General features: G+C 41.5%; 1 protein-coding gene across 2 annotated transcripts in view; it reads left to right on the top strand.

Annotated features, from left to right (window-relative positions):
- Window positions 1-10,471, top strand: part of ALG14 (ALG14 UDP-N-acetylglucosaminyltransferase subunit) — a 31,717-nt gene extending 21,246 nt beyond the window's left edge. Inside the window, exon 4 of one of the 2 annotated variants that reach the window (XM_050712295.1) lies at window positions 9,988-10,471. In XM_050712295.1, the coding sequence (XP_050568252.1) occupies window positions 9,988-10,001 (14 nt within the window). In that variant the 3' untranslated portion in view covers window positions 10,002-10,471. Of the gene's footprint in view, window positions 1-314; window positions 699-9,987 lie in introns of those variants that run through there. The other variant, XM_035537877.2, reaches the window with a different exon arrangement.
- The last annotated feature ends 5,140 nt before the right edge of the window (window positions 10,472-15,611 follow it).

Genomic DNA, 15,611 nt, shown 5'->3' with positions numbered 1-15,611 from the left:
GAGCCCAGGAGTCCTTTCTGCTTCCTTCTTAGGCAGACTGTACCATTTCAGAGCTCTTCTTCTCCTTGAAGAATGAAGTGATGATCTCTTTTGGCAGCTACTTTGAAATAATGTCTTGGGTTTGCCACCCCCCCCCCCTTTTTTTTTTTTTTTTTTTTTTTACATATTCAGTTGCCTCTTCTGTTTAAAATATCTTTGTAATCTTTTTTCTTTTTTTGTGTGTAACATTTAATGTTACTAGAATATGTGCATTTTTAATTCTTTACTATATGAAAAAACTCATGGTTTACTTCTATAAAATGTTTCTCTTTTAGATACTGTGCAATGGACCAGGAACATGTGTTCCTGTCTGTGTATCTGCTCTTCTTCTTGGGCTTCTAGGAATAAAAAGAGCAATCATTGTGTACGTAGAAAGCATCTGCCGCGTGGAAACTTTATCCCTGTCTGGAAAGATTCTTTACTACTTTTCAGATTACTTCATTGTTCAGTGGCCTGCTCTAAAGGAAAAATATCCCAAGTCGGTCTATCTTGGTCGAATAGTATAACAACAGAAGACAGGCTTTACCTAAAATAAACTCTGAAAGCTCCTCACTGAAGAAATTCATTCATGTAACAATTTATTTTCAAGTATTCCTGTTAGAAAAAAAATCGGCCATTACTGGAAAAGCAGACAATAATAAAGATCTCTCTACATTAAAGTACATTTTTGTGTAGTTGTATTTATTGGCATCATATAGGTCTGTTCACTAATACCCATAATGGCCTTAAGTCTATGCCATCTGTTTTCATCTAGTTTTCCTGCTATGTGAATAGCAATTTTTGTCTACAAATAAATATGGGAATTTGTATGAATTGTAACATTTCCTGTAAGGAAACTTTGTGTAGTTTTCTAAATTGTAAGAAACAAAGTCTTGTTCTAGCACAACAGACTTTATTTCCTGTATGCTAGCAGTGAAGTCCCTTGTGAATCCTTAGAGTATAAAAGAAACAGTTATATTAAGTTGGCTTCATGACAGTTTGTACTCTGCAGTCTTCCAAACCCCCCAAAGCATTAAAGCAGTATCATTTTTCCTCTGGGCTTGTCAACGCCATCCTTATAGTCTGTAGTACACGTTTTGAAAATTTTTGTTCAGTTCTTAAGATAAATAAAAAGGTGACAAGTGTCATGCACAGGCACATTATTTATACATACGAGTAGTACATCCTTCAAAGCTTACATGCTTACCCTTATCGGGGTTACATCACAGAGAGCAAACTGTCACTTGGAAGAATTGAACTGGTTCACGCTCTAATATATAGAGGGGGAAAAAAAAGCCTTACTATCTGTTGTAGGGGAAGGAACAGAGATTCCCTTCTCTTTTCCCAATACAGGGACTTTGAGTTTCAGTATATCCTACCTTATCATTTTGAGCACCTTACTTTCAGCATTATGATACACACTTAAGATTCTGTCATGGAAAACGGTATGCTATCCATAGGAACCATTTTAAAAATCTATTTTGTTGGAGCTAAGCATGTGAAGCCTACTTTAGTATTTCACATTCATCTGGCAAAATGTAACTCTACACACTGTTCCACCTCCAAAGCAATATAAACACATCTGTCATCTGCGTGCACACAGAGCTATGTGTCTGGCTACAGAAACATATACAAAGAAAAAAGCTCAAAGAAAAGTAGAAATACTTTACAGACATTGTGGTGAAGCCAACAGCAGCTCCTCGTGCTGCCACGGAAGGAGACTCGCACTCTAAAGCCTTTTCCTCAGTGTCAGATGTCAAGAAAGCTGCAGCAGTTATTCGGGTAGGGAACGGGGGATGGCATTCAGCTGAACAGAAACTGTGGGTCCTGCTGTTAGGAAACAGGAGTTAGAAGAATATTTTGCTTTTTGTAAAACATTAAGTAGAAAATGACTGTCATGCTATTGCGAGGCCCTGTGGGGAAACCAGCCGTTATAACCTGTCCAACAGGCTTAATAATCCTGAGCTGTGGGAGAGACACAATTAGAGTCCCTTGATGTGGTCACATGTGAGTTTGGAACAGACACTTTTTGTGGTTTTTACCCCAGATTGCGTCTGACATTAAAGAGCAGCTAATAGGTTAAGAATACGTGGGAAGGGATCTGTACAAAATATACTCGGGTCCTTGAAAATGACCTGAGTAAAGCAGTTCTGATCTGCTAAACATCTTTTTTTTTTTTTTTTCCCTCCCTCAAAGTGGTGTGAGGACTATCTTATCAGGACTTTCTACACAGTTGCAGATAGTTCAGTAAATTGGTGATAGGCTGGACTTTATTATGGCTAACGGCACGTTATTTTAGATCGGTGCTCTCTGAGCTGAACCTTGCTTTTAGTTTTACAAGGAAACTGGAGTAGAGGGGAAGGAGGACAGAGGCAGCCTCTTCCTCCGCTCCTGGTTAGGGGCAGCAGCACAGGATCACACCCTGAGGCTCAGAGAAGCATGAGAAGAGAATGGCAATGAATGCTCCCATTCATGCACCGCATCCGTGCCTGAATCGCTTGCTGGCCCGGCAGCACGGCCACCTCCCAGGCCGCCCAGCGCATAAACACAGGCAAGGCTCCAACAGCACGGAGTTCACGTGCTGCTTCTGTTCAGAGCAAAGCAGGACATATCCCATCCTTCATCCTGCTGTAGATTTATACCTTTGTGAAAGCATCTCTGGCTGCTCTGTTGCCCCTTACGGCCCTGCCCAGGGCTGGATTTAGGGGTTTGGTGTGCTTTCAAACTACGGGTTCATAAACTTTATGAGTTTGGCTCTGAACACCAGAGAGTTCCAAGAGTGTTCTTCCATCTATCACCTGTGTAGTAACCACTGCTGCTGAAGGAAATCACTTGCCTGTTTAGACTTGTAACCCCACACATAAGTGCTCTGAAAGTAGCAGTTGATTTCTTTTCAAGAGACTGCTCTGAAAAACTGAGCTGCTCCAGGCCTTCTCATGTGGAAGAGTTTCATCTTCAAGGTCTTGGGAAGACTTTTTCCCCTTTACTTCCCTCCCAACCTTTGGGAGCAAGGCCAAAAGAATCTCTGCCTGTGTTCCCTGAAAAGCATGTCCTTCACTAAATTTCCCAGATTGACCAAACTGAGTCAAAGCAGTGAATGCAAACTGTTTTTTAATCTGGATAATCAGTTTGGGTGTGAGCCCATAAGAGAGTGGGACAATACCCCAGTTCCTTGTATTTGAAGCTATTTTCCTTACTGCTTACTGGCTCAGGCATCCACTTGAGTTAAGGAAATTTACATATTCAGCAGTTTATAATCAATCTTAGTAAGCAAAAACTTGGGTTAGAAATGACAGAAGTGTGTAAAGTTAAAGCAACTAGAACTACTTAGGAGAGCTCAGAAATGAAGGATCACAGACTGACTTTGACCAAAGCCTTCAGCAAGAGACTGCATTTGTAACCATGCAGAGTACAGAAAAGAGTTCCTGGCTTAAACTCTGTTCAAGGAAGTTTTCTTATCAACCAGATTGACTTTTCCTTGAAAAGATTATCTCAAGTAACTGCTAGTTCTCTCCAAAAGCGGTGGAGCCAAAGTCAACTATCGTTTTATTATTGACTAGCTCTTATCTTTTGTTTGTAGTAGGTGGGTACAGCCAAACTGTCATTGTTCTGAAGGAAAATTGCATTCTTCCTGCTCCCAGCAGTGAAATGCAAAAAAGTATCCTGACAATCTACCCCAAAGACTTAGAGTTCACTGACTAGATTCCTTCTGTTTAGCTTCTCGCATTTTGCTGTGTCTCATTCTTTCCCTTAAATATTAACATAGAAGCAAACAAGTTTGCGTTGTATAAATTTCACTCCAAACCTCTGTCATATATTACCTCTTCTTTCTCCATGTCCAAAAGAGGAAAACAGTATCTTATGGATTTAAAGAAAAATAGGGAATAAATATATTTTTTTCAAAGAAAATAAATATTACTTTATTGAAATACCATCATCAAAACTGGCAAAGAATCAAAAGAGAAGAGAAGGCATCCAAAAATTCCTTCATTTAGTCCTAGCCTGGAAATTAAAACTTAAAAATTTAAAATGAGTTTTAGTTATCAGATTGTTTTATCAAGATATGCATTAGTTGACAAGCATTAAATATTCAGAGTTGTTTCACTTTTGACCTGGTTGTCTTCTAAGGGAAAATACATAGTGCATATACAATAAAAGCTGGTTAATTTTATTTAAAAGAAGGAAGGGAAAATAAACGAGGAGTGCCAGTTGGACTGCAATAAAGTAATGATATGGGAAGAGAACTGACGCTTGATAAAAACAGCTTAAGAGATTATTTCTATGTTATGCCAGAAGAAATCTAAACAGGCTGATCTACTTTCAGCCAATAAAGCAGATAGCTTTTAACTTTCACACTAACCATTTTAATAAGGTTATGCTGCTCTGTAGCATGTTACAAACCATTAATGATTTCAGGGGACAAACAAATTTCTTGGACAGTAAGTCAAAATCACAAAGGTAAATTCTGAGGTTGTTCTCACACAAATCTATAGACACCCGTTTTTAGTGCAAGAACACTGTCATAACAATGACAGCCAGTTAGTGCCTTGAAACAAAAGATTGACCTATGCAAATAGCACACAGACCAATTTAGAGATGTTTACAAATCATGTTTGTAAAGCCAAAGATACTCTTGCATCTGTGCAAGGGGCCACAGAGCATAAACGAACCCAGCTTAGTCCTGTGAGACCATCTTTTCCTCCTTTCAGCCCCAAGTAAGCTTAACAGCATGCCTTAGCCATCGTGGTATCACAGATTGCATCCAAGAAGCAACCTTTTTTTCTTGGGACAATAGAGAAAATAGGTCGCTTACATGGAAGAGTGTCTGAGACAGCCAGCCACAGAGGCACACAAATCTCTGCTTGGTTCAGTACCAACTGGCACAACCCAGTTGAACAGCTGTTTGCCCCACACATAAGTCCTTTGCAAATAGCACGAACACCTCACGAACACATCAACATTTCTCTTTAAAGACTGCATGTCCTCCATCTTCACGATGGAAATGAAGGCTACAGACCTGTGCTAGATACCGTAATGGTAGCTCAAACACATTATCTGCACAGTACCTGAATTCCCTCTCAAATCATCTGTTTACATTGTCTTTCCCTGTATTGATCACATCTGAAACCAACAGTCAGCTTAGGAGGATAGGGAGCTACAGCAGTGTGCAGATACAAGCCGCTGATCTTACACAGCTTTCATTTCTTCTTTAAAGGAACTTCTGCTCTCACTAAACGGCGGCACTGGGAATGAACACAAATGCACAAGGACTGCAATGACAGCGCTCTCACCTCACTTCTGCTAGTTCAGTGCTGTGCTTTGTTAAAGCCTGGCAGACTACTATTAGGTCATACATTTCAGAAACATTGAAGCTTTAAAAAGTCACTTTTTTCCTTTGCTTTACAACATATTCTGCAAATCAGAAACATAAAATAGCCAATGTTAGATAAAAATGTAAGACATTATAGCAAGGATAAGCAATAATGTTTTCTTCATGAATATTTTCTACAATTGAATGCAGTACTGCTCTCAGGGCAGAGCAGTAATGTATTTGCTGTTAGTCTGGACATAGGTAGAGTCTTTCCTTCCAGTCAAAGAAAGGGACATCACCAGCTGTGATGTATGCAAGAGCTTTGATCATTGGAGTATGTATTAGATGTTTATCAGCACTAGGAATAGAGCATACAACATTTAATCTGCATCTAGTTTCCTGAAATGAATCTAAATTTCATGAAAGTAATTACAAGCTGGCTGTTAAATGTCATGTTTAAAATATCCATTCCCTAGGACATCACTTCTTAATTATAGTTTCAGCAAGCTCAGTCTTCCATTCACTTAATAAAACTGTGTGAAAGAAGGACAGCTTACATGGGATGAGCAAAGATCATTTCAGTGGAGCTCATTTGTCAGAGTATTGCACTGGCGAGTGTCTATTGTGGGACAGAACAAGTTCTACAGCAGAAAGCAAGACCTTTCAGAAAAACGTATTTTTAAACAAGACTGAGTTATATTTTTGTTTTAGACCTGACAGTAAAAAGTTAGAAGACCACTAGTACTGGTCACAGTGTCAGAGCACAAGCGAATACCATGTAAAGTCTTTGAAGAAGCTCTTCGGCTCGTTCTGTTCTTTGATACTCCTGTCGTTAACCCCCACCAAGGCTGTGTGCACATTGCCCCAATACGTGTCTGATAGTTCTGGGAGGCGAGTGAGAATGCAGGAAAGTAAGCGTCAAGCCCTTCTTGTTCTCTGTAACTTTTTGAATTTAGATCTTCCTGAAACTTGGATGTGACTTGCTTTTTTATCACCATACTTCCTTATAGCATAACGATACTCTTATGACCAGTACTGTTAGAGTCAATAGGAATTACTTTGATGCAGAAGTCATCTTGCAGAAAACAGCTTTGTGAAGGACAGGCAAACCAGTAGCTTCCACTGCAATAGCTGTAGACAGCATTTTTCATCTGCATTACTGTTTCACGCTGCAATGGTAATGGATAACGAAGAGAAAGTGTCACATGCTACACAAAGATGAGCCTCTGCTGACACGTTTGTTTAAACTCAAGTGACTATCCTGCACAGTGCAAAATTTCTCATTCAATAGCTTCTATTCTTTTTTCTACATCCCCACTCCAGAAAGAGTTTAGCATGCTCTATATTACAGTTAGTGGGTCAGACAAATATGCATGAAACAAAAATAAGCAATTCCACATTTAGCTATGCCACTGGTAGGCTTTAACCATGCATGTATCCAAAGATCTATTTGTTGATAACAGTTTTACACATGCCTTTTGCTATCTTTGCTTATACCTGAAGAATAAAGCTAAATGAGATGTTTAAAATTTACTATCTAATCAGAGAGAGACTTGAGGCAAGAATAATATTTAACAGACAAAAATGGAGAAAGTAGGGGGGTCTCTGCAAGTGTTGTTTGCTGTTTCAAACAAGCTATACCACTTCATCAATTAAGATATTATACACACTACACACTACCATGAATTGATGCTTCATTAATGGTAGCACAGACACTACTCCAGTATTACCATATTCTCATCACTATTCCACCCAGAGGATTTCATTTGAGTTTTTCCAAGAACACAGATCAGATATTCATGACTGTGCAGCACTGTGGTCTTCCGGAACAGGGTTCAAGTGCTCAATTTAGACTTAACTGTACAATTTTCAAGAGATTTTGTACAAATTTCATTCATAAAGAAAGGGAGAGATAGTATTCGTAGATGAAGTTGTCCTTGCAGTATGCAGGAGATAACACTGTGTCATGACTTGTTTAATATATATATATACACACACTTTTTTTTTTTTTTTATAGAGATTAAGACTTAGGAAGTATTCTAATCCATGCAGTGAAGTTGCAGGTCAGAACAGTCATAAATAATTTCAGAGGAGGAACTGAAGAGAGTAGATAGCTAAAACTGTTTGCACTGTTGTGCCTGATTGTGCCTCTTCTATGCCTTGGTGCACAGTAGGCTTCTAAAAATCAACCCCCCTCTATTTCATTTAAGAAAGCATGGGTATTTGTAGTGTTGTATCAGTTGGATCTGCTCGGTTCGCATTACTGTAAATTCTACTTTCAGTTACCGTAGTCTGCTAATTAGTGTTTCCTGCTTTATTGTTATATAGTGCAATCGAACACCCCTGCTTTTCATTTATGATCCAGCCTGGGTTGTCAGCTGACACTGAAATGAATGTCCTAACCTCAAATCCAGTGGCTTAAAAGATATCTCCCTAACATTCATTGCCAAGATGAAGTCCAGAAATTACTATTCAGTAGAAGCAAACAAGGCCTGTTTTTGCAGGCAACCATTTGTATTAAAAAAAACAGCATGACAGCTGGGAATCACAGTTAATGGTTTCATATATCTACACTGAAAAGCAAGATAAAAATAATGCTGCAATATTTGTAAAGCAGCACTTGAAATGATATCTTAACAGCTCTAAATTAAATACTTGTAAAAATTCTGTAAAAAAAAAAAAAGTAGCACGGCTCTAAAAGGGTGCTATATCTGATTTTTCACTGTAGTTAGACACATAACAGATACTTTGGTAAATTATTGATGTAGGTATTCTCTGCTCTTCTGTCATGGATTTACAGGTTTATCAGTATGATACAGAGATATGAGCATATTCTTAATTTCTCTCCAGACGAGAGAGAATTCCTGAAAACCTTCATCTAACTTTTTCCTTAAGTAACAATAATGGGGGTAGAATAGGAATGGTGAGGAAAGACAGAGAGCTGCTTCCATCTCCAAACTACTTTAGGAAAGATTTAACAATTCTAACAGGAAAGATGTCATCACTGCTGCCTTGCCACCCTCCCCTCCCCCCAGTTCTTTTAGGTTTTTATTTTTTTGAAGATTCAGAATATAACATAGCAGTTAAGGTTCTTATACCGTGTAGGCTGAATTTACAGCCAGTCTGTAACACTGAACTGTGCTGGCTAGGATGTCATGAGTATTTCTAGAATATCACGCTCATTTTCCAAGCTTTTTCCCTGTAAAGAGGGCTTATTATAGAATGCAGATACAAAATAAAGCTGTCTGTTTACTTAGCATTTTTAATCTCCATAAGCTTCCTTTGTAAACATTACCAGTAAACATTACCCGTACTTGCACTGAGTTCTCCCTCCCCACCCCTTTTTGGAGGCACGTCAACACGCAAAATGCACAAGAGAACTTCATGTTCAGAACAGTAGCATCTCCAATACCGCATTTACTACTGAGTAAGCACACCTAGTACACACAGAGGACAAAGTATTACTATTACCTATTGTTTAAAACTCAGTATTCCTTTCATTAAAAGTTAGCAAATAACTACTTCAGATATTAAGCCTTTCTGCCAGTTTGGGAAAGAAAAGACTTCTCCACACCACACACAAGAGGAAAAAAAAAAAAAAAAAAAGCCACCCACACTCAAGATCTTCTGGAAATTCTGAAGTTTTGTGGGATGCAACACAAGCATAAAGTGGACAAGATTAATGATCTGGGATGAAGCAGCTGAAAACCTCAGGATTCTGTATTCCAGTACGGTCTCAGTTATCTGAACATCAGCTATTCCAAATTCCCTTTTCTCCCCCGAAGTCTGAATCACATCCTCCAACATCTACTGAAGTACATTAACAGTGACACTGATTATTTGAAACCTCTCTTATCCAAACAGATTTGAGATCCCTACTATTGTAATAACAGAGTCTCCTCTCTGTGGTAGCGAGCCCCTGGCTAAATGCCACTGTATCTCAGCCATTCACTCATCATGTGCAACACTCATCAGCCGTTTCTCCTTTGACTCAAATAATCTTATGAAGGATGCTGAATATCACTTATGTATTGTTTTAAAGCTACATTAACTTATTCTAAGTAAAGCTCTACAATTGAAACGTTGAAAGGAGGGTAATGAACTAAAGTTAACAAAAAAGCAAAAGATTTCCTCAAGCGTTTCAAGAGCACTGTGTCAGAGGTGGGAAACACTTCTGGTTAGGAATCAGTCTCACTTAGAAAATACAGCCTAGATAATTAAAATTGAAAGAAGTCACTGAACTAGGCAGTAAGGGGAAAGTTTTCTATTCTTTTCCATATTCAGATTTTGAGAAGGAAAACAACAGTATCACTGGATAATTAAGCAGCCATTTAAAATATCAGCACTGCTCAAGCATAGTCTTGTTTTCAATAAAAGGCATTCTGTATCAGAATTAACTGCTTACATCAGTTCATTTTTAGGTCTGCTCAGAGCAGAAGACAGGACACTTAAAACCAAGCCTCTATAGTTTTAAGGTGTTTGGCCAGCAGTGCTGTCCCGCTGGGCTGGAAGCGCCCCGTGGCTTTGGGCACACCAAGCCCCTCAGCTCTCTCTGCACCTGGCACAGCTTGGTAAAGCAGAGCGTGTGCTCCTAGGATAGCTTCACCTGCTAGCATCCTTTCAAGACTACTCATTATTTCTCTTTGTCACTGATGCAGATACAGGACTCTAAGTGTGTGCACACATCCTCTGTCCTGTCACTGGGAGGAAGAGTTGTGGCGTATTCTGCTTGGTGGGTCTGGACCTCGGCTTTCTGATGCTGAGGGCTGCCAGCAAAGCTGCCTGGTGAACTTGGGGAGCAACAGTGAGACTGAAACAGAGCTTCACATGGGAAATTTTTAGAGCTATCAGAAACAATTAAGGAAAAAGCCACCATTTCTTCAGGCATTCAGTGTTCTCTTCAACAACAGCATGAAGATACAGTGCCAAGTTACCTGCCTACCAAAGTCTGCCTTCAATAGGCACGTGAAAGCCAAGTGCTTTTCCTTTTCTTCCTTTATGAAGAAGAAAAGAAGAAAAAGGAAGATAGCACTTCTGTCAACTCCTTCACAAGGATGATTGCTAGTAACATATACTGTCCATGCATGCATTGCCTGTGTGTGCTTTGCTACAGTGTTCTTGTAGATAAATATCAAAAATAAAGCAGATGTTTGTTAACATTCTTTGTTGACAAATGGAATAAAACACTTGAGTACACACATGCTGGTGACAAATCACAGAATCACAGAATTGTCTAGGTTGGAAGAGACCTCCAAGATCATCTAGTCCAACCTCTGTCCTAACACTAACAAGACCTCCACTAAACCATATCACTAAGGACTACATCTAAACATCTTTTAAAGACCTCCAGGGATGGTGACTCAACCACTTCCCTGGGCAGTCCATTCCAATGCCTAACAACCCTTTCAGTAAAGAAGTTCTTCCTAATAGCCAACCTAAACCTCCCCTGGTGCAACTTTAGCCCATTCCCCCTCGTCCTGCCACCAGGCACGTGGGAGAATAGACCATCCCCCACCTCTCTACAGCCTCCTTTAAGGTACCTATAGAGAGCGATGAGGTCTCCCCTGAGCCTCTTCTTCTCCAGGCTAAACAACCCCAGCTCCCTCAGCCGCTCCTTGTAAGACTTGTTCTCCAGACCCCTCACCAGCTTTGTCGCCCTTCTCTGGACTCTCTCGAGCACCTCCATGTCCTTCTTGTAGCGAGAGGCCCAAAACTGAACACAGTACTCGAGGTGCGGCCTCACCAGAGCCGAGTACAGGGGGACAATCACCTCCCTAGACCTGCTGGCCACGCTGCTTCTTATACAAGCCAGGACGCTGTTGGCCTTCTTGGCCACCTGAGCACACTGCTGGCTCATATTCAGCCGACTATCAACCAGTACTCCCAGGTCCTTCTCGGCCAGGCAGCTTTCCAACCACTCATCTCCCAGCCTGTAGTGCTGCTTGGGGTTGTTGCGCCCCACGTGCAGGACCCGGCACTTGGCCTTGTTGAACTTCATACAGTTGACCTCAGCCCATCGGTCCAGCCTATCCAGATCCTCCTGCAGAGCCTTCCTACCCTCAAGCAGATCGACACACGTACCTAACTTGGTGTCATCTGCAAACTTACTGAGGGTGCACTCGATCCCCTCATCCAGGTCATCGATAAAGATACTAAAGAGGACCGGCCCCAGCACTGAGCCCTGGGAGACTCCACTAGTGACCGGCCTCCAACTGGATTTGACTCCATTCACCACAACTCTTTGGGCCCGGCCATCCAGCCAGTTTTTAACCCAACGAAGCGTACGCCAGTCCAAGCCACAAGCAGCCAGTTTCTTGAGGAGAACGTTGTGGGAAACGGTGTCAAAAGCTTTACTGAAGTCAAGGTAGACCACATCCACAGCCTCATCCACCAGGCGCGTCACTTGGTCATAGAAGGAGATCAGGTTCGTCAAGCAGGACCTACCTTTCATAAACCCATGCTGACTGGGCCTGATCGCCTGGTTGCCCTTCAAGTGCCGCGTGACGACATTCAAGATAATCTGCTCCATGAGCTTCCCTGGCACTGAGGTCAAACTAATAGGCCTATAGTTTCCCGGGTCTACCCTCCAGCCCTTCTTGTAGATGGGCATCACATTTGCTAGCCGAAAAAGATCGTCTGCAAGTGGTTTAGGTCCTACTGATAGAGAAATGAGGTTGCCAAATAGGAGGGAGAAGCGTATCTCTGCTACCTACTGCAAGCCAGCAATCTTACTTGTTGTTACTATGCTTGAGGAAGAAAACTGAAATCTCAGCCATTTTGCATAGCAAGTGATCTGAAGTCCTTGTTTGCCTTCTGTTTGTATATTAGTTATAGCAAGTTAAAAACCAATACCAGAAGCACACCTATCAATCATATTTGGGATGGGAGGGGAGGAAATCCATAACGCTAACCAGGCTGCAGGTAAGTTGTATTTTTTTTAGTCTTTAATATAAAAGCTCTATCCAGGAATGTACTTTGGAACTGAACTGTTGTCTAGCTGTACTCCCACCGGTAAGAATTCAACTATCACATTTTAATAGGTGATGGATCTCAAAAATAAAAAAGCACAAATGTCCATCTTAAGCTTATTTATCAGCAGCTAGCCTCACGGGGCGGGGGATTTTCATAGGAGAACAGAAAAGGATTTCAGCACTAGAGTCACTGAAGAAAATGGTGAATTAAGAAGTGAACATTTAGATATTGAAACAAAACTGGATATGTATGTGAAATAAAGCTTAGACTGCTACACATTTGTATCTGTAGAGATTTTCACTTCAGGAAGTTATTTCGTCATCAATGTGACTAACATTTATGTTGTAAAAATCTAAATACAAAGGGGAATCTTTCTCCAAAAGAAGACTAAAGCTCCCAGTCAATTTCCAGAACTTGTGCTTAAAAACCCTTCCCACAACCAGAGATTTCCACTACCGCCGCTTCTCAAGGATGGTCTTGGTTTATATTTATTTTTTTCTACTACAGTATTTTAGGTTTGGTCCTATGTAATTCTCAGAGCATTTTGGCATTGCATGTGTCACTGAAGTCTCCATATAAGGTTTTTTTATTCAAACAATACAGGGAAAACACAGAACATAGATATCAGATAATTCCATCAAGGCCGAATCTGACCCCATATTTCAGTTTGTGGTATTTGTTAGAAGCACGCATGCTTTGTTTTTCCAGATGTTGGTTTTTGAAACACTTGTAAATGCCAGCCTTTTAGGTAGAATTAATGACTGCCAAGAAAATATTGTCTTCTATAGTCTGCTTGAGAGGAGAGTGGAGTGGCTACAAACACCTCATACAATCTGTAATTGTTCTACAAGGCAAGAGAATCTCATGTAGGATGAGAATGGAGTCTGTTAAATTAGACACGGAGGCAATACCACATACATACAGTATGGCATGTTTCCTTAAAGCACAGAGGGGAGGACTGCGCACCCCCTGAAATCCCCCCACATAGTTACAATTAGTAGTATGAATATAGCAATGTTTTAAATAGATATTTGAGGTAATTTATCAACAGATGTTACCTAAGTTTACCTAGGGAGACATCACTTACTAAGATTCCTTTTGAAAATAATCAATGAAAAATCCAGGACATATATGAGTACTGGTAGGGTTCACCATTGCCTGTCCTGTACAGCTCTTTTTAGGCAGTTTTTTTAAATATTACTGCGTGCTATTCTAACATTTGTTCTGAACAGGAATCAACCAGCAGGGAGATGCAAGTCTTGCTGCAGACAGACTCACAAGCTGTATCTATCCTGCAGTTGGTTTAATAACTTTAGTCCCACACATCAGTTAATCAGGCTAAAACATTAGCAAGCAGCAGTGTCTCTAGCACCCTAGGACAGGCCATTTCGCAGTACCAGGACTAATTAACACACTGACGTGGGACAGGACTGCCCAGGAAAGGCACCACCAAGTTCAGAGGAAGTGCAAGAGGTCTTAGCTTCTTGCCTTTCAGCTGAAGTGCATCAGAGGGGAAACAAGCAGTACAGCCTTGTCCTTTGCCTCACCAGGTCAGTACTCACAGTATTCTCCCCCCAACCTCAATGCTCAGAAAAGGAACAGCTGTAACTGAGAAAGTGTCCTGGTTTCAGGTAGGACAATGTTGAATGGGGCCCTGAGCAATGACAAGCCTTTGAACAAATTAAACAGGAAATAGTTCATGCAGTAGCCCTTGGGCCAGTCCGAACAGGACCAGATGTAAAGAATGTGCTCTACACCGCAGCCGGGGAGAATGGTCCCACCTGGAGCCTCTGGCAGAAAGAACCTGGGGAAACTCGAGGTCGACCCCTGGGGTTTTGGAGTCGGGGATACAGAGGATCTGAGGCCCGCTATACTCCAACCGAAAAGGAGATATTGGCAGCATATGAGGGAGTTCGATCTGCTTTGGAAGTGGTCGGTACTGAAGCGCAGCTCCTCCTGGCACCCCGACTGCTGGTACTGGGTTGGATGTTCAAAGGAAGGGGTGGATATCCGGCTAGCCACCCCTATATATATTGTTCAGCATGACGTCAGATGGTATGGAATACCCCTTTGGCCAGTTTGGGTCAGCTGTCCTGGGTCTGTCCCCTCCCAGCTCCTGCTGCACCCCCAGCCTGCTCGCTAGCAGGACAGAGCGAGAAGCTGAAAAGTCCTTGGCTTGGTGTAAGCACTGCTCTACAACAATTAAAACATCAGCATGTTATCAGCGCTCTTCTCATCCTAATCCAAAACATAGCACCCTGCCAGCTACTAGGAGGAAAATTAACTCTGTCCTACCTGAAACCAGGACAGAAAGCTTAGAGTACCTTCCCTTCCTTAAGGCACCCTTTCTTCAGCCAGCTCCCCCATGGTTACTGCAGCCAGGTAGCACCATGAATCACAGAGCATGGGACTCCCCACACCAGTCACTGCTGCCTTTACCCTACGGGGGCATGGCCCCAGCTTCATCCTTCTTTTGTGCTGCAGCACAGCCCCCCCCAGGAGCCCACTCCTCTGCTCCAAGCAGAGCTACACCCATATCTGCTACTACAAACATCTGGTAGCATCATATCCCACCCAGCCCCAAGGCTGACAGCACCTCCTTACCTGCTGAGGAGCTCTGCTCCCCTCCCTAGACAAGCCCCCTCTCAGCAGAGCCCCCTTCTTATGTATCACCCTCTGGAGCCAGACTTGGCAAAGGAACTTCCTGAGCACAATTTAGCTCTCCTAAACAACCTCTCTCCATCCTTCAGGGAAATCATCCAGCTCCTCCTCAGCTGAGCCAGATAATTAAACCAAGGCACTTTATCAGGATCAGATGGGTAGGCAAGAGAAGATGATCTGTCCCAGGCAGGGCTAGGCCTGAATCCACGTGGACGACTTGCCAGTCACCCCATTACATGGCTTCAATCACTGACGCTAAATAGGACCTCCATGACAGAGTCAAAAATGAATAAAAGTGCGCGTTTGATGGTTTTCCATTGAGCCACATTAATTCTATAGATTACAGTGGAATTACACAAGGGATAATTTAGGCTCAGGGCATTTAATAGGACTACACATATGCTTACAATAATTCATGTGCAAGAATGTTTGTAAGATTATGGTCCATGTTTCCAAGAAAACAGATTGTGTCTCTTCATAGCTCTTTTTTCCTAGTTTCCAGCTGAAGTCATCAGCGCATGTTTATGATATTACATGTGGTTGCTGAAGAAGTTATTACAATGTCACAAAGAGGATTATGATTTCAGGTGGGGAATAATTCTTCTACAAATCCTCTTTCCATACAAACAGCCTTGGTAATAAGTAATGT

This window comes from Cygnus atratus, chromosome 8, assembly GCF_013377495.2.
Source record: "Cygnus atratus isolate AKBS03 ecotype Queensland, Australia chromosome 8, CAtr_DNAZoo_HiC_assembly, whole genome shotgun sequence".
NCBI classification, from domain to species: domain Eukaryota; kingdom Metazoa; phylum Chordata; class Aves; order Anseriformes; family Anatidae; genus Cygnus; species Cygnus atratus.
The sequence above is the reverse complement of the archived record's forward strand: the minus strand, read 5'-3'. Positions and strand labels throughout refer to the sequence as shown.